Source organism: Sphaeramia orbicularis, chromosome 11 (genome assembly GCF_902148855.1).
Source record: "Sphaeramia orbicularis chromosome 11, fSphaOr1.1, whole genome shotgun sequence".
NCBI classification, from domain to species: domain Eukaryota; kingdom Metazoa; phylum Chordata; class Actinopteri; order Kurtiformes; family Apogonidae; genus Sphaeramia; species Sphaeramia orbicularis.
The window spans coordinates 48,222,991-48,245,463 of record NC_043967.1 but is presented as its reverse complement, the minus strand read 5'-3'; the positions used below and the strand labels follow the sequence as shown (position 1 = coordinate 48,245,463).

The 22,473-nt window shown below is 36.2% G+C and overlaps 1 protein-coding gene across 1 annotated transcript in view; it reads left to right on the top strand.

Annotated features, from left to right (window-relative positions):
• The first annotated feature begins 4,778 nt into the window (after positions 1–4,778).
• The window catches only part of LOC115427856 (ubiquitin-conjugating enzyme E2 E2-like), a 111,623-nt gene continuing 93,928 nt past the window's right edge, over positions 4,779–22,473 (top strand). The window contains exons 1-2 of the mRNA XM_030146564.1: positions 4,779–4,910; positions 17,687–17,884. Of these exons, the coding sequence (XP_030002424.1) occupies positions 17,694–17,884 (191 nt within the window). The 5' untranslated portion in view covers positions 4,779–4,910; positions 17,687–17,693. The remainder of the gene's footprint in view (positions 4,911–17,686; positions 17,885–22,473) is intronic.

Below are 22,473 nucleotides of genomic sequence, written 5' to 3'. Positions count from 1 at the left end.
GTTCAACCTCTCAGCTAATTTGTTTATTTTAATTTAGTGTTAGGCTTCATGCTTCACTCAACATGTGCCAAACAATAAATAATCAGTATTAACTAAATATCCTCTAATGAATTATTTTATCACACATAGGAAAGAGGAAAATATGCTGCAAAGGTTAAAGGAGAAGCAAGTGAACGTTCAGATCAGTGTGATGCAGGTTATTGTTAATTTATCTCTAAGTTACTGTAAGACAAGATGCAAAAAATAAGTAATATTGATGAAGATATGCTTGAATTTGTTTTCTGAGGATGTTGTTGATGAGTGATTTGTGTCGACAGTGCTGAAACCAAAACCTTGTCTTGGTTTTGAAAGACACACAGTGAAGGTAAACCTGAAAAAATAAACTCTGATTTTGTCCACCTGGAGGCAGCAGACTCCTTCAGATAAGGATGTGGAAAATGGAAAAACTAAAAATACTCCATTACAAGTAAAAGTCCCAAATACAAACTATTACAACAGTAAAGATGTGTTACTATGATTAAGAATGTGTTCTTAAAAGTGTTTTTTTTTTTTTTTTTTAAAGTGCTTAATTACATCAGTTACATTACAGGTGTAAGAAGACTGAACCAAACCCATAACACCACGCTGAAAACAACCAACAGTTTTATCAATGCTCATGAATCAAATACAAAGTAAATTTGTGTGATCATGGTATTTATTCTCCTCTTGTGGCTTTAAAGCACCTATAAAGGATTTTTTGCAGATACTTAGCGCCTTCTTTTGGGTGTTTATAAAACTATTAAACCTAGTTAAACTATGACATGGTTTAACACTTATCTCTCACATGTTGCAACAGTTTTAAGAGTGTATAAATCAAATTTGTTGTAAATTTTAAACCTGTTTCAACACAGCGATTGTTTATTTTAGTTTATCTATGACAAGCATTATCATAAATAACACACCTATAAGCTGTCACATTCCACCTCAGACACACTTTAGTGCCTTTGAAAACAGATTTGAAATCAGATTTCACCCTGGAAAAACATAAAAATACATAACTGAGTGGATTAATGTTAATGCTTCCTTTACTTGTTTTTAGTGTGCATTTAGGGCATTGATCTCAGTATCAGAGCAGATTGAATTTCATACACTCCTCAGTTCATAAATCTCCAGACTCTGTTTGACAGAATAAATAATATGCTGCAACTAAAACTACTTATGTACATTACACTAGGAGCAGGATGACGAAAAAAAAATCTCACATTCCCTGCCCCTTAATCCTTAAAGACCTATAACTCTTTTTGTGGTGACTTTCAACTTAATTATTCTCCGCATATAACCATTTCTAAGTGATTTATCATAGTTTATCAGGATAGAATCCTCTGCATTTTGCATTTTTCAGTGAAAAAGTTGTCAGTTTTCAGGCTGTAGAAAGTCTACCCAACATCACATATTTTTGTCTGATCACAGATGTTTTCAGTCGGGGATTATAACACGGGTGTAATTATCAATTGCTGATCAGATTCTGCAGCCTGGATGTTATTCACCTTCTCTACTATGTGTCTCAACATATCATTTTAAAGAAGTGGCTATAGCTTTCCGTGACATCATGAAAATACAGCAAGTCTTTCAAGGTCAAACTAAAACAACTCAGACCAGGGGCACTGTTAAAAAAAAAAAAAAAAAGAAAAGAAAAAAAAATGGAAAAAAAAAGATTTAATCTCTGGGAGGGAGGGCTTTTTGGAGCTGGGACCCAGTGGCCATCAGTGGTATTACACTTTTAGATACTGGAGGCTTTATTTTGGAGCAGAGGTCCTTACCCCTTTGAATTTAATTTTCCATAGAGAGCTGAAGTCCTGCTCCATCTGGTTGTGCACCATGAGATTTTATTTTTGGGAAAAACAAACAAACAAACAAACAAACAAACAAACAAACAAACAAACAAGCAAACCAACCAACCAACCAACCAACCAACCAACCAACAAACAGATAGTAACAGAAATCCATTATAATCTATTACATATGTAGGGTAACATACCAACTTAATCTTCAAAGACATAAACACCCACCATCAACCAAAACCATCTACTGATATAAAATGTTTAATAACACTAGTTGTTGTTGTTATTTTTATTTTTTTTTCTAAAAATGCAAAATGGAAAAGATAATATTATAATAACTGATGAAAATCACTTAGGAAAGCCATGGAATTGGTTGTTTGTTTAGACAGGAACTCACTTCATACTCCGATACCTGACATTATATACAGTACTGTTCAATCTTGTGTTATATTACACACCTTCAGAATGTCCCAGAGGCTTTCATTGTCTTTTATCCTTTTCTCTGTCGAAATGACATTTTTTCCTGCATATTTTTTCTTAAACATAGACACACGCCCATTACAGCTCTGCTTAAACAACAAAGCTAAAGGCTGCCTGAGACATTTGCTCAGTACTGCCCGAGGAGATAAGGCTTGCGGAATCAGTGTCATCTTTTAAGTCACTTCTTAAAACGCATTTTTATAGACTTGCCTCCATGTGATGTTCCCTCTTTTTAATGTTTTTAATGTTGAATGTTTAATTTTACCCTGTTTTGGTTATTCATTTATATGGACATACATGATATTGTTTTATTCCACTCCTTCACTTCGCATTTGTTCTGTTATTTCTGCCCTCTCCACTATGATACATTCAAAGTTAATCATGTTTTCATGTTTGCTGTACTCATCTCTTTTATTGTGTTGTGTTGTTTGCTATGTTTTTATTTTGCTGTTATGCACGTTTGCTTTGTCTGTCAAAGTACTTGGTAAACTCAGTTTTTAAAGGTGCTATATAAATAAAGTTATTATTATTATCATCCAATCAAATCCAACTTTATTTGTAAAGCACTTTAAAACAACTGCAGTGGACCGAAGTGCTGTACAGAAGAATAATTAAAACCAAAATGAAAGAATAAAATACAGAATAGATTTAGAGACATAGAAACTGTACAAAAAAGAAAAAAGTGCTATGCAGAAGAATAAATAAAACCCAAATAAAAGAATCAAATGCAAGGTAGATTAACCCTTTCATGCATGAATTATGAGAGTGTTATTATGAGAGTGTTTTTATTCCTCCAGGTATTAAAAAAAACAAAGGGATTAAATTTTTTTTATGAACCTATTTTAGACTTAGACAGACTTTATTGTCATTCAGATATACAAGCGTATCCAGAAAGAAATGTTGTTGCATTTGCTCACTATGGCATAAGATAACAGAATAAAAATATAAAATATAGACGGTTAAAATGTAAGATGTGTACACAGTGGAATAGAGACTGTGCAAAAGGTAAAAAAAAAAAACAAAAAAAAAAAAAAAAAACCTGTGCATTTTTCATGGAGTTGCAAAAATGTCCACTCAGCTCGACACCATGCATTTAATTTTTGAAGCAAAGAAACATATTCACTGATAAACTGTGTGAAAACTATGAAATAAAAACATTTTTAATGCAGCTAATCTGCTGTTTTCTCACATTTTAACGTACACTAATACTAGTTATTACTCACTTCATGGAGATAATATGCAAAAAAAACGACAACAACTTTGATTGACTGATTGATTGATGTATTTATTTCGAACATGAATGTCAAACAGAAGAAAATAAATAAACAAAACACTTAAACATAAGACGTATAATACATATTCAAAAAAGAGTGAGAAGAAGTACAACTTATAAACTCCCACCCCTTCTCCTTATATAATTAATAACAATAATAACCTTCCTAGTCTAATCAGATCTATACACTATGCCATAATATGACTGATACTTACTAGTAAATAATTATGTTTCTGGCTTTATATTATTATGAACAAATATAATATGATTTACATAAACACATAATACAATAACACATATATGTTAATACATATTCATACACAGATCTATACACACATATACACCTACATATATACACACACACATACACACCTATACATACATTTACACACACTTACCACATACTTGTACATCTTTAGCACACTCAGTGATCCCCAAGCCCTCCCTCATCCCTGTACCTCTGAAAAATTGTGTCTTTGTACCTCTTTAAATTCTTTCATGCTTGGACATTGCTTTAACTCTATATTAAATCTGTTCCACAGTCTCACCCTGCTGACAGAAACACAAAAACCCTTCCTAGTTGTGCGTATTAAGGGAATTTTAAAGTAAAATTTCCCCCTTAATTCATAACCCCCCTCATGAATACTGAATAAACAACAACAACAACAACAACAACAACAACAACAACAACAACAACAACAACAACAACAACAATAACAACAACAACAACAACAACAAAAAAGCTTGTTAATCACAATCCAATAATAATAACAAGCTATTGATTTCAACACAAACATGTTAGTGCAGACCAGGTTTATCTAGAACAGTAAAGTTACAGTAATGGTCTGAATGTCAGAGTATTATTATGGGGTGGTGAATAAGTGTCCACTATGTTGGCTGATATGGAACTAAAAACAACAAAACCCATGAATATACAATAGAACAGCTGGAGAAGAACTGTCCACTAGAGTGACCACTGTGCATGAAAGGGTTAAAAAGCCATATTATTATTATTATTATTATTATTATTATTATTATTATTATTATTATTATTATTATTACAGTATATATGTTTGTTGATATTGTGTGAAACAGTCTCCCTTTAATAAATAAAGGCTGACCCTCTATAAAACTGAGCCTTTTGTTTTGGCGGTGAGACCGGAAGTTGTTGTCGTAAAAGTGTCGCTTGACGGCCGCGGGTTGGCACATTCTCCAGCAAGCAGTCACAGCAACGGACGGACTGACGGCAGCGGACACCGGGGCTCGGAATACGGAATACACCGTGGACGTTGGAACTCATTTCACCTGCCGCCGCGCGTCCTGCCTGCTTTAGGAAGGTGAGCCGCCCGTATTCCGGTTCGAAAACACCACTCTGGACGGAGAAAGCAGATTTATTACGTTATCTCGTGCGAGGGGAGGGGGCGGCGGCGGTTGTCTTCAGAGGGGGGGGGGGGGGCATCCATTCTCTTTTGTGCATGAGCGGATTTCGACAGCAGTTATTCGGGGGTTACCGGATATATTTCGGGTATTCATCCCCATGTCGTTCCACCTCAGTGCGGATGTCTGTTCCCTTGTCGGAGCTGGGGGGTTCAGTGCCCTAATGTTAGCCCGATCCGTGCTATTATCACGGGTAGCGCTCATAACAGACATCCTCCAGAACTCCATTCACTATATTAGACAGACATTTAATACGTTAACCTCTTTCCCCGTGGATCAAACCCACGGGCATCAGACAGAAAAGAGCTTTACACGATTACTAGCAGTCCTCGTTTGACTCGGTGTACACCCACTGCACCAAACAGCTCTGAAGTCCAATAAAAATGCCAACTTCTGTCATATCTCACCAGGGTGTCCCACTGAAATAAGCAAACCACTAACAGATGATGGAGTTAGTGTTAGAACAAGGGGCAGATGCTTGTCTCAGCATTATAAGGCTGTAATTAACCTCGAATTAAAATGAGAAATTAGATATGTATCTAGGGAGAATCAGGGTTTTCCACAGGTTTTCAGGTGGATTAGGTTCTATCTTCTGTCATAAGTTTGTGAATGAGTACACATAATTATGGATCATGACCATAACCATATTTGTGTACAAGCTAAAAAAAAAAAAAAAAAGAAAAGAAAGAAAGAAGTCGAGAATTGAGTTTTGATTGATCTGAAGTGATTTACTCTAGTAAAATAGTTTTGATGCCCTTCTGTATTCCCTGGACCTTAATCCTTAAAGACCTTGAGATGTTCTTGTTTTGCCATAATTTTTGTCTTTTTATGTTGTAGCTAAATGTGGTTTTCATCTTATTGCATCTTATGAATAATGTTCATCTTTCAGATTTTTTTCCATCAACTTTGGTTGATGAAAGGGTTTTCCTTAGGTTTTCAGGTGGTTTGGTGGTTTTGGTTCTATCTTCTGTCATAAGTTTGTGAATGAGTACACATAGTTATGGATCATGACCATAACCATTTTTGCGTACAAGCTAAAAAAAAAAAGTCAAGAATTGAGTTTTGATTGATCTGAAGTGATTTACTCTAGTAAAATAGTTTTGATGCCCTTCTGTATTCCCTGCACCTTAATCCTTAAAGACCTCAAGATGTTCTTGTTTTTGCCATAATTTTTGTCTTTTTATGTTGTAGCTAAATGTGGTTTTCATCTTATTGCACCTTATTAATAATGTTCATCTTTCACATTTTTACATCAGCTTTGGAAGATTTCAGGCTTTTCCATATGTTTTCAGATGGTTTAGGTTCTATCTTCTGCCATAAGTTTGTGAATGAGTACACATAATTATGGATCATGACCATAACCATATGTGTGCACAAGTAAAAAAAATAATAATAAGGAAGCCAGTAGTAAAATAGTTTTGATGCTCTTCTGTATTCCCTGGACCTTAATCCTTAAAGACCTTGAGATGTTCTTGTGGAATTATTGTCTTTTTATGTTGTAAATGTGGTTTTCATCTTCTTACATCTTGTTAATAATGTTAGTCTTTCACATTGTTTTCATCAACTTTGGAAGATTTCAGGCTTTCCCATAGGTTTTCAGATGGTTTAGCTTCTATCTTCTACCATAAGTTTGTGAACAAGTACATATAATTATGGATCATGATGATAATCATATTCATGTACAAGCCCCCCCCCCCCCCCCCCCCCAAAAAAAAAGAAAAAAAAAAAAGAAAGAAGTTGATAGTAAAATAGTTTTGATGCTCCTCTGTATTCTCTGCACCTTAATCCTTAAAGACCTGGAATTATTCTTGTTTTGACATAATTTTTGTCTTTTTATGTTGTAAATGTGGTTTTCATCTTGTTACATCTTATTAATAATGTTCATCTGTCACATTGTTTTCATCAACTTAGGGATTTCAGGCTCTCCCATAGGTTTTCAGTTGGTTTAGCTTCTATTTTCTACCATAAGTTTGTGAATGAATTATTCATACAAATATTATATGTGTTATTACAAATATTTATAGATTAGAATTACCATATCTGTGTACAAGATGGCGTGAAACGTGAAAAACTAAAATAGAATTGGATTTGGATTGACATGAAGTAATTTATTTTAGTAGAAGAGTTCTGATGCTTTTCACACTGCATTTGCTTGGATGCTGCATCAAATCCTTATAATAGTAGGTTTAAATTTGAATTTGACCTCACACGCTGCGGCTAAAACTACTCAAACACATTACACAACTGGAAAAACAACACAATTGCCCCACTGGGGACAAATGAAGGGATTGATTGATTGATTGATTGATTGATTGATTGATGGTGCAAGAAGAAGAAAAAAAAATCTTGTGTTCCTTGCTCCTTAAAATCCCGAAAGACATACAACCGTTTTTATGGCAATTTACTGATTAAATTTTCACCACATTTAACTTTCACTGAGTAATTTATCACCATTTGCAACTAAGAAATTTAGACCTTTATTTGTCCCCCATCACAACAATGCACGATAATAATAAATATGAAAGAGAGTAAGCTAAATCTCCAGTGTAAACAGAATATGAGGCTGAAATTTGATTAAGAAATAAAACAGTAGTTAGCCTAACGGGTATGCATCATTAAATGGGTGAGAAGATATTACCTATTACTGTTGGTGTGGAGTAGTGTGATGGCTGTGAGGATGAAAGAGTTTTTGTATCTGTTGGTTGTATTATAATATTATCCTCTGCATTTTGCATTTTACAGTGAAAATCAGTTTTTTTCCTTTATTTAATTTACTGTTCATGTACGTGTTCATAAAAGCTCAGAGTAAATTCAAAGGCGATTGTATGAAAACTGAAGAAAAGTGAGTTTTTCAGCAATATATATTATTAACTGTACATGAAAACCAGCATGTAGAACCATTGTGGTTTGTTTCCATACATCTTGTTGCACCATTTATGTTGTTATCTCATTGTGTATTTCACACAGTTTGTCCACTTGTAGGTCTTTTCCATTATTTTCATCTTCTACCTTGTTTTATTTATATTTCATTTTTGGCTTGTTTTATTTGTTGTGTGTTCAATACACCACATCCTTTAAAGCTGAGATTTCTGTTCTGATTTTCTGAGGGTGTGCACAGAAAAATCTCTCACAAATGCATTAAAAAGCTAAACCCTGGAGTAGAAAGTCCAGATATTTGTGTTGAAATATAAAGGAGTAAAAGGAAAAGTTGTAAATTCAGTAAGGTAGAAATACCAGTAATAACATGAATGGATTATTTGTAATGACTCTAATGGTGTTTTGAGAGTTTCACTAAAGGAGACTGCTCTTTTTCTTGGGGCAGAAGGTGTTTGTCTTTTCCTGACAACTATGAACACATCACATTGTAGCAGCTGGGAGTATCAGCTCCACCAGAGCATGTAGACGGTTATAACATCTGAAACGATGCTCTTGTGTGTTTTCTCTAACCCATATAATCCCCCAATTATCTCTCATCGCAGCTCATGGCCGAATGCAGTTAATTGCGCCAGATAGCCGGCCTGTTTGTCAAATGTCAAACGTCGAGTCAGCTCGCCAAACCCGCTGTCATGTTTATTGAACAATCTGTCCTTACTTCTGTCTAATTTGATATTCATTTCAGCTCGGCGGCGAATGTCCGCTGGAGCCGACTCCTCTGCCAGCTGCATTCATTTTTCATTCCAGACCTGAGGATGCAAATAGAGGCATTCACCTTGAGGTTTACACTCGCACAGTGACGGCAAGGAGGGGGGGTGGTTGGGAGAGATTGGACTTGGTGAACATGACCTTGTAGGTGTCGTTTATTATTAAGACTCGAGCCTTGTGACCAGCAGATGTTCAGCTCATTCAGATGAGCGGTGTTAAAACATGTGACGTTTCTATTACAGTTTTTAACCTCCACGGCTTCAGATAAAACCCTGTAAAGGATAAAGGCTGACGCTTTAGAGGATGAACAACCTCTGGGTCTAAGGGTCGGGATGCATTTAGGAAAGAGTTTTTACAATGTTGATATTAATATGATGATGTATCTCGATTTGGATTGTCATGTCAGTAGAATTAAATGCCGAAGCAGGTTGGACTGACTATATATGATCTGTTTCCATGGATTTAATTAACAGTATGATGGATAGCTCATCAATTAATCAATTAATTGCAGTGTTGACCCAAGCAGTTACAGTACTGCTTAAGCTTTGTTGTTTTTTCAGGGTTAAAATGAACAGACATACTCATTTCTCATTCTCTTTTCTTTAGATACAACGAGAAAATACAGGAAATATGTGCACAGCCTTAAAAAAACAAACAAAAACCTCAACTAGATGGGTAGTAAAGGTTAAAGTCATTATTCAGTTTGACCTCTGACCACATGAAAAGAAGCAGCACAGACAATTAGAAACATCTGGCATGTGTTGAATGAAACCTGGTATAGAGGGTATGCATGTGACGTCACCGCTAGTCCGAAGTCACTGCGGTTCTGCTCACTGAGTGGCAGAAAGATGGAGATTAGTGACGGCGTTGGCTTCAATACCGTCTAAACTTAAAGAACAATATTTAATAAAAAATGGGGAAGAGCTGTTGTATTGTATTGTATGAACAGGTTTGAAAAGCAGTTGGAGCTATTTTGTCTTCATTTTGTGATTCTGAACCTTGTGCTCTTACATGATTAGTAAACTAACTTAAACTGAGGTTAACCCAGTTTTTCAAATACAGGAGTACTCCAGCATAAGGCTACAACAGCGTATTAGGGCCACATAAGAAAATAAAAACGTTTGTCACTAGTATAAAGTCATAAAATATTGATATAAAACCCGGAATTTTATGATAATAAAGTCGAATACAAAAAGAGTCACAATGTTATGAGACTAAAGTTGTAGTTATAAAAAAAACCCTCACAATTTAACAAAAATGTCATTAGTTTATGAGATTCAAGTCGTCATATTCCGACAATAAATCCAAAATATTACGAGAAAAATGTGGTAATTTAAAAACAGGTGGTAAAAATCTCCTAATTTCCCAGAATCCAGTGGTGCCCTGCTGGTCCACAACAGTAGTATCTGTGTTGTATAAAGTACTTGATCTGAACTAGACGTAAATCTCCTCAGTACCAGTAGATCATGCATATATTCACTGGGGTCAGTGCTCGGTCTACTGTAAATGCACTTTGGATCAACTGGTTCTGGGCCCTAGTTTTGGACCCTGGTTGTCAGTCATGATGAAACCATGTATATTTGTTTCAGGTAAAAATAGCGATGATCCCCTACACCCTGGATGTCTGGATACTCCATTTCTGTCCACATGTCAGTGTTCATGGACCACTTGTTCTTTGGTAGCTCGTATGGATCCATGTCCAGTCCAATTTTCCTTCATTTAATTTCATATTTCACATTTTCCCAGTCTTGCTGTGTTTACTGCTGTACTCCGTCATGTTGAGGAGGCTGGTTTTTGCCACTCAGTCTGACTTAGAGGGGCGTGGCCTAGGGGGGAAGTGACCTATGTCCATACGCTCTTCAAACATTGGAAAATTAATACAATAAATCTAATATTGTCTGATCAAAAGGGTTAAAGACATGCTAAGTGCAAATGGAGGTCACACTGAATAAAACCACTTTGGTTTAAAGGCGTAGTTTTTTTCCCTGAAACTTTTGTTTTCCCTGTTGTACATACTTCACATATATCAGATTGGAACTTAGTACATGTGTCGTCATTATACTTAAACTAAATCAACAATCCAAATGTTGGCTTAAGACTTTTGCACAGTACTGTATATAGCAGCAAAAGGATGTGGTTCAAAGGTTTACTGTGTATATAGTAATATTTTGCCCTCACTGGTGCTGAGCAGAGTGGTAGTGCTGTGGAAAAGATGCAGAATTAAAGTAGCTGTATTTGTTTTTCAGTCTTAAGCATTTGTGTTTTTAAATTCTAGTTCAAGTTTGCATATTAGAGTTAGTTTCACTTTTTATCCACACTTCATTTGCACTGTGATACGTTTGGTATCCTCCATTTTAACTCTGGAATAGGGGTAAAAGTTATTTGTATTTTTGGCTTGTTCTTTGGCAGCGTTGAGGGCAGGATGCTGTAAAAGTGTGGTTGCAAAATAGTGTTGGGAGAGAAGTTGTTTTGGTTGAACATGTGCACACGAGGAAGCCTTCCATAGTGTTATGATGACTGAAACCCTGAAATAGAAAATGGTACATAAAGAGGAGTGGGTCTTTGTCAAAACTGATCATTTTCTGGGTGCAGATGCAGCTTGGAGGTTGTTTTTTGACATGATTGGGTGGACATATAAGTTGATAGCACAGATAGTGGAAGAAAGGTAAATGACAATCCTGCTAGTAGAAATATGGAAATGGTCACCTTTATTCTGGCAGAGCACGTACTGATACAAACAGGAATATGTGCATTTTGCTTAATAACTGAGCAAATTGACTCACATTGTAAATCCCCATATTATCCACAGAGCTGGGTGTTGTATCGGTTATAATGGTAAATGGTCGGTACTTATATTGCTCTTTTCCACACTTTTATGGTGCCCAGAGTGCTTTACAAAGCCTCACATTCACCCATTCATACACCAGTATGCAGCTGCCACCGTGCAAGGCGCTGCCCTATAATTTAAGGTTCAGTGTCTTGCCCAAGGACACTTTGACAGTCAGAGACAGGATTTGAACCGCCTACCCTTCGGTCACTGGACAACTCGCTCTACCAACTGAGCCACCGCACAGAATTCAATCAATTGAGGTTCCCTTAATGCAAATTACAAAAAATCCCCAAATCACAAAATCACAATTATTCCTCCAGACCTTTTTTGCTAATCAGAAATTCTAAATGCAACCTGCTTCTTGTAGTATATTAATTATGAATGTGTTTTTCCTGCCATATATGGCTTGTAGCAGGGGTGTCAAACTCATTTTAGTTCAGGGGCCGCATTCACCCCAATTTGATCTCCAGTGGGCCGGACCAGTAAAAAAATAACAATGAAAAAAGTTAAATTTTAGTATGATCAGGTTTAGATCTACAAAGTTTCCTTAAAAATCTGAATAACATCAACAACTTGAATTGTCTTAAGAAAAACAAGTGAAATTTTAACAATATTCTGCCTCAGTTTATAGGTTTATCATTTACACATGTGCGTTACAATCGCACAAAACATTTAGTAACAGGCAGAATATTGGTAAAACTGCATTTACTTTTCTTTAGACATCTCCGTTTGTTCATATTTGTTCAGGTTATTCACGTTTTTCGAAAAAGTAGTTTGGTAATGTAAACATTTTCATGTAATTTTACTTTTTTACACCAAAAAAACAAAGAAAGAATTTGGGGTTGTCATTATTTATAGGTTATTATGATAATATTTTACTGGTTCTGACCCACTTGAAATCTAATTGGACTGTATGTGTCTGTATGAGGAACCTGAATTAAAATGATTTTGACACCAGTGATTGTTAATATCTTCAGTGTAATTTTTGCATTTCACAAATTCATCCTGTGGGCCAGATTGGACCCTTTGGTGGGCCGGATTTGGCCATGTTTGACACCTGTGGCTTATAGTATTAGTTGAGAAAGAGTACTTTTTGAATCACGCTTTGTCCTCTGTTCAGCAGCCAGAAAACAAATTATTAAAATCTTAAATCATTCACAATATTGAAAAAAAATATAAGATTCATTTTTTTCCCCATATCACCCAGCTCTAATATGACTTGAACACCAAATTGTTCAGACATTATAGACAGGTATTTACTGTAAGAAGAGGAATCCAAATGGGGACAAACACGGAATGAAACAACTGAAGAAAACACTGAAATCATTGTTTTTATTTGAAGATTTGTTCTGAAAACACATCCATAAAGCCATAAAAATGTAAAACTACTACAAAGTGCTGCTGTCCTCATAAACTTAAATAGTCATTTTGCAACACTTCTTCTCTTTCCCTGTGATTTTGTTGAGCTGATGAAGATGTGATGCAGACAGCGGTGTTTTTATAGATATAACAACTGGTCATCCACAAACCACTTCTCTTTTAACTCCACAACAGGAAAACAGTCTCATTCCCCCTGATTCTGATTTGTCTTTAAACATGTCAGGGCTCCACAAAATGGTTTTTAACAGCACTGACTTGTTTCTACCATGGTGACTGTTTGAAGCCTGAATTAAGAACACAGGTTCCCATGAAGCTGATACATCAACACTCAACAAATGAGTCAACAGAGAACGGCGATGAGCTCAACACCACTGAAAACCATAACAAAGTGCACTGACGACGATTACTGACACACATCTGATCTATGACAACAACCTTGATAAAAAAGCATGTACACCCTGACACTCATCATCATATATCAATGAATTCAGTCCAACAGTACATTCAATAAATAAACAGAAAGCAAGGCGATACAATCTGCTTTCACTTACTGAAGCTTAGGGATCATTTAAAGAGAAAGGCTGCAATGTGACTCTCCCTTTTGTCTGTGACTTTGGGGATAACCTTTGGAAAATCCAGTTAATTCTGAAACCTGAGCACTACTTATCATCAAATTTGTGTCATCTAATTAAATTTGGGCTCGGCAGTACAGAAAAAAAAAATGTTTGTACTGTGTTTCTTGTATGATATTCTTTTAAAATGTTCTATTTTTATAATGTATTGTGTTTTTTTGTGTGTATTTTATGGGTTTTTGTTCAGCACTTTGGTAATCTGTATTGTATTTAAATATCATTTATACACACATTTGGATTAGATTGGATTAGAATATTGATAACTATCACATTAAATCAATCGGTTAAGTCATTATTTCAGGTCTGTCAACAGGCAGGTTTTTGAGCTCGGAGTGAAAGTCGAATATACCAGATGGTTTTATTATTCGTAAAAGATGAATAATTAAATGAAATAGACGTCTTAAAACACAAAAAAACACCTGATAAAATTTAGGGATTATTTTGCTGATTTTCATTACGTTGATTTAATGTGTCACAATGATTTTTATTTAACAGGACAGAAAATATCGGCATTTTTTCATTTTTTCCAAACGTTTCAGGGAACATAAATAACTTAACCAGAAATGGAGTATTTGCAGATTTATGCAAAAAAGTCTTTTGTTAAAAAAACAAGACTTTAATGTGGTTCTAAACTGCAAATTAAACTCTAAAATGAAATCTATTAATGCCACAATGTGCAAAAGTAAAATTAAGTAAAACTACAGATATTGGAACAGCTTGTGTTTAATTTGACAGTGTAAACAAAATAAAACCTCTTATAATTACCATTTATCATTTTCCTAGTCCTTGAATGGAATTCACTAACACTATGAGCTTATTTCTATTTTTCCAGCCGCTATAAAGCAGAGACAGAAAAACATGAACAAAGATCTTAAAACAAATGATCATATTCACTCATCATAAATTACAGTTAACCATTTGAGAATTAATGAAGACATTATTCGTGAAGCTTTTTTGTGAAAACAGGTGGGACTGTGTTCCACCTGCTCCTAATGACCGGTCGCCTCCAGGTGCAGATGGTCACATTTATCAGAAAACTAAAACTCTGAACTGGCTAAAAAAAGTGTCACAGTTCAGAGTGTTTTCCTGTGTAGAAGAATAGACTTTTTTATCAGCCTTTCTAATTTAGGAGATCACGCCTGTTTCTTCCAGACCTTCTACAGAAGTGTTAGCAGACGTGCTCAGGCAGGAAGGAGGTGAGAGGAGACACGTGGGACTCACGTAATGACAAAGTTCACTCAGATGGAATCGGTTTTCACTGACGTTGAGTCCTACAGTGCTGCTCTGCAGAGGCGATGACAGTCTAACTAGAGGCTTCAGTTTCCATGATTATCACTATGTCAGTCTGTGTATGTATCTGACACTCGACACCACGCCGAGGTTTTGTAGCCTCTTTGTTGTTTGTATGATATTATGACTGAGATTGTTAAATTACTACATTTGACTATGGAGGTATTTGTAATTGTTGCACAGGCACAGACGAAGCATCCCCTTCCAATGGTAATTAACTTTGACTTCTGCATTCGCTGTTTGCCTCAGTTCTCGAGTTCCTGTTAACCTCATGAGACAGACATTCAGGAATTACATTTTTAGTGCAAGAATCAAAGTGAGCACAGACCAGTTTCTGGAATAAACACAGACTCACACAGAGACCGGTTCACTTTGTAACTTATTCGGTCATTTTCTGATGCCAGATTTTTCAGAAGAAATAATAGGTATATTTTTCAAGACGCGTAATATTACTGTTTGTTTGGTGCTGTTGAGGAGCTGCTCAGATCATTGTGAAACCAACTGTTGGAAACGGACAAACACTAATGAGTTAAGAAAGAAACAACAAACAATAGTTAGGCCTACAATGCTGTTAACCCTCAAAGACCCAAAGAGACAAATGAACAAAAGCATCCACCGATATAATACATTTCAACAATTCAGGTAAAATGCAGTTTCTCAGCTTTTCAGATCATCAGATATGACCCATTTGGATGTTCAGAGGCACCGTAATGAATGTGGAAACATCATTAACTCCAATATTGATTCACCAATCAAACCCCTGTAGTTTGATGAATGACAGTGGTTATGGATGCTTATGTTTATGTTTAGTTAACCCATAAAAACCCAAACATATCCTGGCGACCAAAACCATCTACTGATCTAAAATGTTTAATACCTTTTGATCCATTAATCCTATCAATACATGTGAATAATTGCCGCAAAATGCAGTTAATCATCTTTTCATGGTCATCAGATATGGCCCATTTGGACGTGTAGAGGCTTTGGTTAGAGAATGTGGAAACAGAATCCATGGAGTTTGACAAATGACAGTGGATAGAGACACTTAGTTTATGATATACAGTATTTTACTGAAAAAGTCACTTTTTCTTCAATTTTCTCTGTTTTTAATATCATATCCCTCAACTTTAATTTGAGCTTTAATGAACATCCATCCATCCATCTATCTTCTTCCGCTATATCTGGGTCATGGGGGCATCAACCTTAGTAGTAGGAAGTAATGAACATCTACATGATCAATAAATTAAATATAGGAAAATCCCTGATTTTCACTTCAAAATGCAAAATGAAGAGATTAATCTTGTAAAAAAAAACTAAACAAAATGGTGATAAATGACTTATGAAAGGTTAAATGTAGACAAAAATTTTATTTATTTAGAAGTTACGACAAAAGTAGTTTTATGTCTTTAAGAGTTAGCGTTTATACTCGGCTTATGTCTTTGAGGTGGGTTGATTTCTCTATTGCAGCTATGGCTATTGTGGTTTCAGAGGCTGCTGGTTCAGGGTCCAGTTCTTCTTTGGTGGTTTTAGAGGCTGCTGGTTCAGGGTCCAGTTCTTCTTTGGTGGTTTTAGAGGCTGCTGGTTCAGGGTCCGGTTCTGCTCTGGTCTAGTGGTTTCAGAGGCTGCTGGTTCAGGGTCCGGTTCTGCTCTGGTCTGGTGGTTTCAGAGGCTGCTGGTTCAGGGTTTGGTTGTGTTTTGCTTGATTCAGAGACTAATGGTCCAGGGACTGTTTGATGTAATCTCTTCAAATTTGGCTCAAAAGTTCACTCATGAATAAAATGATGTTGCTGGCCTAAGGTCAAAGGTCAATGTCTTGTGAACCTACACAACACAAGCACATGTATTCAGACAATAATCATGACAAAATTACATACACTTAAGTGATAAGATAAAACTATAGGGGAGATTTTAAAATACAGAAGGTCAAAGGTCAACTTCACTGAAACATCATAATGCGTAAGAACATTTTTCTGTCCATTATTTAACACCAAACTCATCTGTAAAAACGACCTGTAAAGGCAGACATCATATTTCTCATATTTCTCTCCTGTGCCTGATACCATCATGTGTAGATCTTTTTTCCATTCCTCTGTGCAGGATAATATTGTCTTATACAATAAAAAGAATATGAAAACATTCTTAGAAATTACATTACCATAGCCACTGAATTCTACAGTTGCTTCTTACTGTGTATCCCTTATTAAATAGAGGTTGACCAAATGGATTTTTCAAGGCTGATATTTTGGGGCAGGAAAAAAGAAGATTAATCAGTCGATATTTGTCATCTGTCATATGAGGTGAACAAGTCTGAGGCATAGTGCTGCAATCACTGTGTCTAAGATCATATTTACATTTTAAGGTGGAATAAAACCAGAGTTTAGTTGATGTGTATAACCATCCTGACTGTCTGCAGTTATTCCCCCAGGTGTTTTTTGATCCACACACAAGGTCCATGAATTGATTGGTCAGTAGGTGGTGCTTTTATATGTTTTAATCCATGGAGATAAGAAGTAGACCACCTACGTAATACTGAAGACCCAGGGTTGAACCAGAAGTTACCTCTCTAACCTCTGTAATCCTGCTTTGTGATGCAGGCTCCAAATCAGTGGGATGTATTTACTCAGTTGTCAAAGAGACAGATGCTAAATTACTAACTGACTTTGACGTTTTGTTACTTGGGGCTTAAATGACTCATCCATTAATCAGAAAAACAGTCTTAGTGAAAGTCAGCTCTTCGTCAGTGGGTGGTTGGCGTTTCCTTTGTTGGTGCAGTGTTGATGACTGGGACGCTCTTCAAACTGTATTGTGTAAACAGAAACATACAACCAGCTACTGATAAGATGTGTACAGATAACGGGCGTTGCAGTCAAGGTGTGTAACAGTATGCGTATCCGTCCGGCAGAGTCAGCATGTCCAGCGAGGTGCAGCCGAGGCCGGACGACAGTCCCAACACCAGCGGGGGAAGCTCGGATGCTGAGCAGAGGGAGGCGGCCCCTCCGGAGCAGCCCGGCGCCGAGCAGAGGGACCAGACCCAGCCTAAGAAAAAGGAGGCTAAGATCTCCAGCAAGACCGCCGCCAAGCTGTCCACCAGCGCCAAGAGGTACACCTTTAGTCTGTATGTCTGTCCATAATGTTCTGGACCTGAGGATCTGTCCATCTGCTCAGGACCTAAACTGTCCCTTTGTACTTGTTTGGTGTCTGATTACATTTTAATATCGTTCTGGTAAAAGCTTTGTATTTTCATAGCTCATCTGCAAATGAAAACAGTGCAGGGTGTCATTACGCATACATTTTTCAGGTTTTGGTTTCTTTTCTCGGTTTTCTATAAAACGTGTAGCTACAGTAAGTCCATACCTTTACTCCAGTTGATGTACTGACTCTTTGCTGTGAAAAAAAGAAAGAAAAAGTAAGGCGTCTGAAATGTCCTCAAAGTATAAAAGTAAAAAAGTAGGACATTTCTGCAGGGTGTCTGTGCAGAGTTACCAGGAACTTCACATCATACTGATGTAATGTTAAAACTATTCTATATTTTAACTTCAGATAAAATGAAAATAACTTTTCTTGTTTTGGACGTCATTATGACAGCGTTTCTCCACAATCCAGCCTCCATTTACTCTCAGTTTCATCATGGTACCTTTTTTGCATAATTGTTGTATTGTATCACTTTATTTCTTCGACTTCCCCAACTGTTTGACATATTGGACTGTAACTGAGCCAGACTTATCCAACAGGGCTAGTTTTCCTCTGTTGTTCCTGACCAGATGTTTAAACACGGCCTAAAAACAATCTAATCCAAATATGTCTTCTTACATCTTTTATTTTTGCCTTGTGTTTCATACATCATTTTGCATTTCCTTCCTTTTACATTGGTTTCATTTTGTTGCATCTCTTGCATTGTATTTGTCTTTTTTAGGTCTTATGTATCATTTTCATCTGATCACATCTTTTCAGCCAATTGTGTTTTGTTGCATCTTTTACATCATTTTTATATTTTTGTATCTTGTTACATCTTTTGTTGTTCTGTCATGTTTAAGACGAAATAAGAACCGTGGCTTTTGCAGCTTTACAGCAGAATAAAATGAGCGCTAAATCATGAAAGCGTAAACTACACATATATTCCCATTGTGTTATATCTAACAATGGACACAAATGAGTTAATGTTCTATTGATTTACAGTAGGTTGAAAATGGTCTTAATATTCTGAAGGTGTCCAGTGAATATAAATATACAATAATACTAAAAATGCACAAAGATTAAGTAAATATATAGAGTAGAAAGTACAGATACCTGGAGATTTTATTGAAGTGCAGTAACTTAAGTATTTGTTTCTTACTATTTCTGACCAAGTGTAATATTTTTGGTCAATATGAAAACAGACATATGGACATAAAAAGCCCCAGCAGACATTTAAGCTGCCAAAATATCGTAATGAGCTGAGTTCTTCCACTAAACAGGAGCGCATGGATCTGAGATGATGCTGGAAATCGATGAGCTCTACTGGGAGTAAACACATCCCTCAGACAGAGAGAATTCAGACCCAAATCCAGTCTTCTCACTTAAACTGCATTCTGTAATCTGCTGATGTAACAGCGCAGATCGAGTTAGTAACTGGTTGACGGGGCTTTGGCAAAACATGCCACAGCATGACGGCATCAAAAGACGGTAGATAGTTTTATAAACCAACCACCTTTTCCAGTTCAACTAGCATGTTAGCACAGATGTCAGATTCAATAGTCATGTTTCCATCCAAATGCATCACAGTTTTGCCTGAATTTTCAAAACATTAGCAAAAAAATGCAAATTTATGCATGTTTTCATCCATGACTGTTATAGTAGTTGATACTGAACTTAAATGCTTTTATGGCACTAAGTGAACTTCTTATTCTTCTTGTTTGATATCAGATTTTAATACCTCAGCATGTCACGGAGCTGTTTTTATTGGGTTGTCAGATGGCAGAGGAGAATATATGGCCATAATATGCTATGGGGATTCATTTTGCTAATTAAAACAGTGGAAAAATGAGTTTGTGAAAGCCATGTGAAATGTAGAGGAAAGGCTTCAGTCGTAAAAGAGGCATTAAGATGAACATGATGTAAAAAGAGGTAACAAGATAAAAACCATGTAAAAAATGCAACAAGACACAAACAAAAAAGAGCTAACAAGATTAAAATGATGTAAGAGACGTAACAAGATAAAAATGATGTAAAAACATGCAACAGGACAAGAAGAAGTTAAATAGTTAACGAAATTAAAGTTATATAAAATAAGACGAAAACAATTGAACCAACTGAATTGAAGATGGACATGATCTAAAATAACATAACAAGATAAAAATGCAACATGGCTTAAACAAAATTGAAGAGCTAATAAGATTAAAATGATGTAACAGATGTAAGAAGATGAGAAAACAAAAAATAACATAAAAACAGACTTTCGTAGACATTGACAGTAGGAGAGTCAGTAAAAGTAGCCTGGCCAGCCATCCGTCTTTCGCAGTGAGAATCTGTCTGGAATCACAGGGCTTGAATCCAAATATGAAGGCGGGACTAACAGGTGCTGAGTAAACCAATCACAGATAAAACGGAGGTGATTACTGTTGCTTTTGTCGGAGGAACTTGAGAATACGGGGTGTAATCTGTAATTCAATCATTATTTTTGAATTAAGTAAACAACCGAAAACAGTTGTAAAGAGATTTGCGGACTTGGAACTGATTTCGACTCGCAACAAAAAGAGGTCTGTGCATATGACGCATTGTGAAACACCCACCCCCCCAGATTTGTGACTGGTCGGTATAGAATAGATAGTGCATATTTCACAGCATTTCGCCTGATTTTCAGACTGTTTTCTCAATATTGAATACGCTGAGAAAACCAGATGGCTGGTCAGGCTATAGTAAAAGTAGATGCTTATAGTAATTCATGACATTTTTAGTAGGTTTGCATCATAAGGAGACACCAAACTTCTGCTTAGTTCAAACCATTAACCTCCTAAGACCCACTGTCCACATTTGTGGACAAGAGTTTCACCACTTTATACAAAAAAAAGAAAAAAAAAACAAAACTGTCCACCACAAAGGACATTCCATAAAAATTTTAAAAACTGTATCTGAAAAAACTGTTGCATCACGATGTTTCCAATATAGGCACTTATTTAATAAAAAACAAAAAAAGCTTGTACTTTGCTGACATGTCTTGGGTCTTAGGAGGTTAAGTTTGGGAATCTCTGCATAAGGATCAATCACAATGAAATTCACAGGTTCATTTTTTATGTTTTAACAACGATGATAATAACAACAAGTGGTGCCAGACACAACAATCCCAGCCCCTCACACGTATTGTAGCTTATTTTGGCATCGATCCAGCTGATGTTATCATAATGTCTATGCGTGTGCTGATGTAAGCATATCAATTGCCTCTATATATGTGCCAAGTTTGAAGTAACTTGAAACAAAATTGATGTCTTTCTAGGCATTTGAAATTTCGCCCATTATAAGTAAATGAAAAAAAAGATATAAAAAAATTCATAAAAAATTGTAACTTGGACCTACTGTTCCCAAAATGTAATGACATCTATTCTGGGTCATTGGCAATCTTTAAACCCAATTTGGTATGAATTCATCCAAGAGTTTTGCTGCGACAGACATTTGAAATTTCACCCATTATAAATAAATGGGAAAAAAAAGGATTTTAAAAATTCATAAAAATCGAAACTTTGACCTACTGTGCCCAAAATGTAATGACATCTATTCTGGGTCACTGGCAATCTATAAACCAAATTTGGTATGAAGTCAACCAACAGTTTTGCTGCTCAAGTGTTAACAAACAAAGAAACAAACAAATCAAACCTAAAACAATACCCCTTGCCTCCCTTTCGGGGGGCGGGGTAATAATAGGATTTATATGGTGTTACTTACACACACTTCATGTAAGAAATGCAACCATAAAATGCAGAAAGCAGCATAATACAAGCACAAACTTTAGGTGTTATTGCAGATTTTTGGGGGCAGTAAGAGTGAGGTATATAAAAAATGGGTTTAGAGTTTTATTTGAAATGATTGTAGTGAGTCTGAGTTGTAGATATTTGAGGTGGGGGGTTCCAGAGGGTCAAGGCTTCAGTCACAAAGTCCCCTGTCCTGGTAATGGGGGTCAGAGGGCTAGTGTTTGATGATCAGAGGCAGCGATGGGAGGAGTGAAGTCAGAGGAGGTCGGTAAGGTAATTGAAGGCTTTGTAGAGGATGAGCAGGATCTTCAGGGGGATGGTGTGCTGTATTAGGAGCTGGTGGAGGGGTTGGAGGATGGGTGTGATGTGTTCAATGGAGTGGAAGTGGATGAATGAAACCAAAACACTGAATATTGGACATGTTGAAGGTTTTGGAGGCCGGTGGAGGGAAGGGGAATCTACAGTGTGTCAAGAAACATAATACTAAAGGTTTGAAACAGACTGAAGTTAAACCATATAATGAAACTACCCCAAGTGTATAAAAATGTCCATGAGCTGCCAAGTACAACTATAGAAAATAAATAAATGACCTGATTTCTCTCCAGTATTCTCAATTATCATTCAGGCCACAGCGAAACCCAGGGCTTTTCTCATCAGTAACTACATTTATATGCAGACTAATGTCCCACTGTTACGTAGAACATGATAATATTCTTAAACAGGCCTTTTTCTGAATACAATAAAGAGG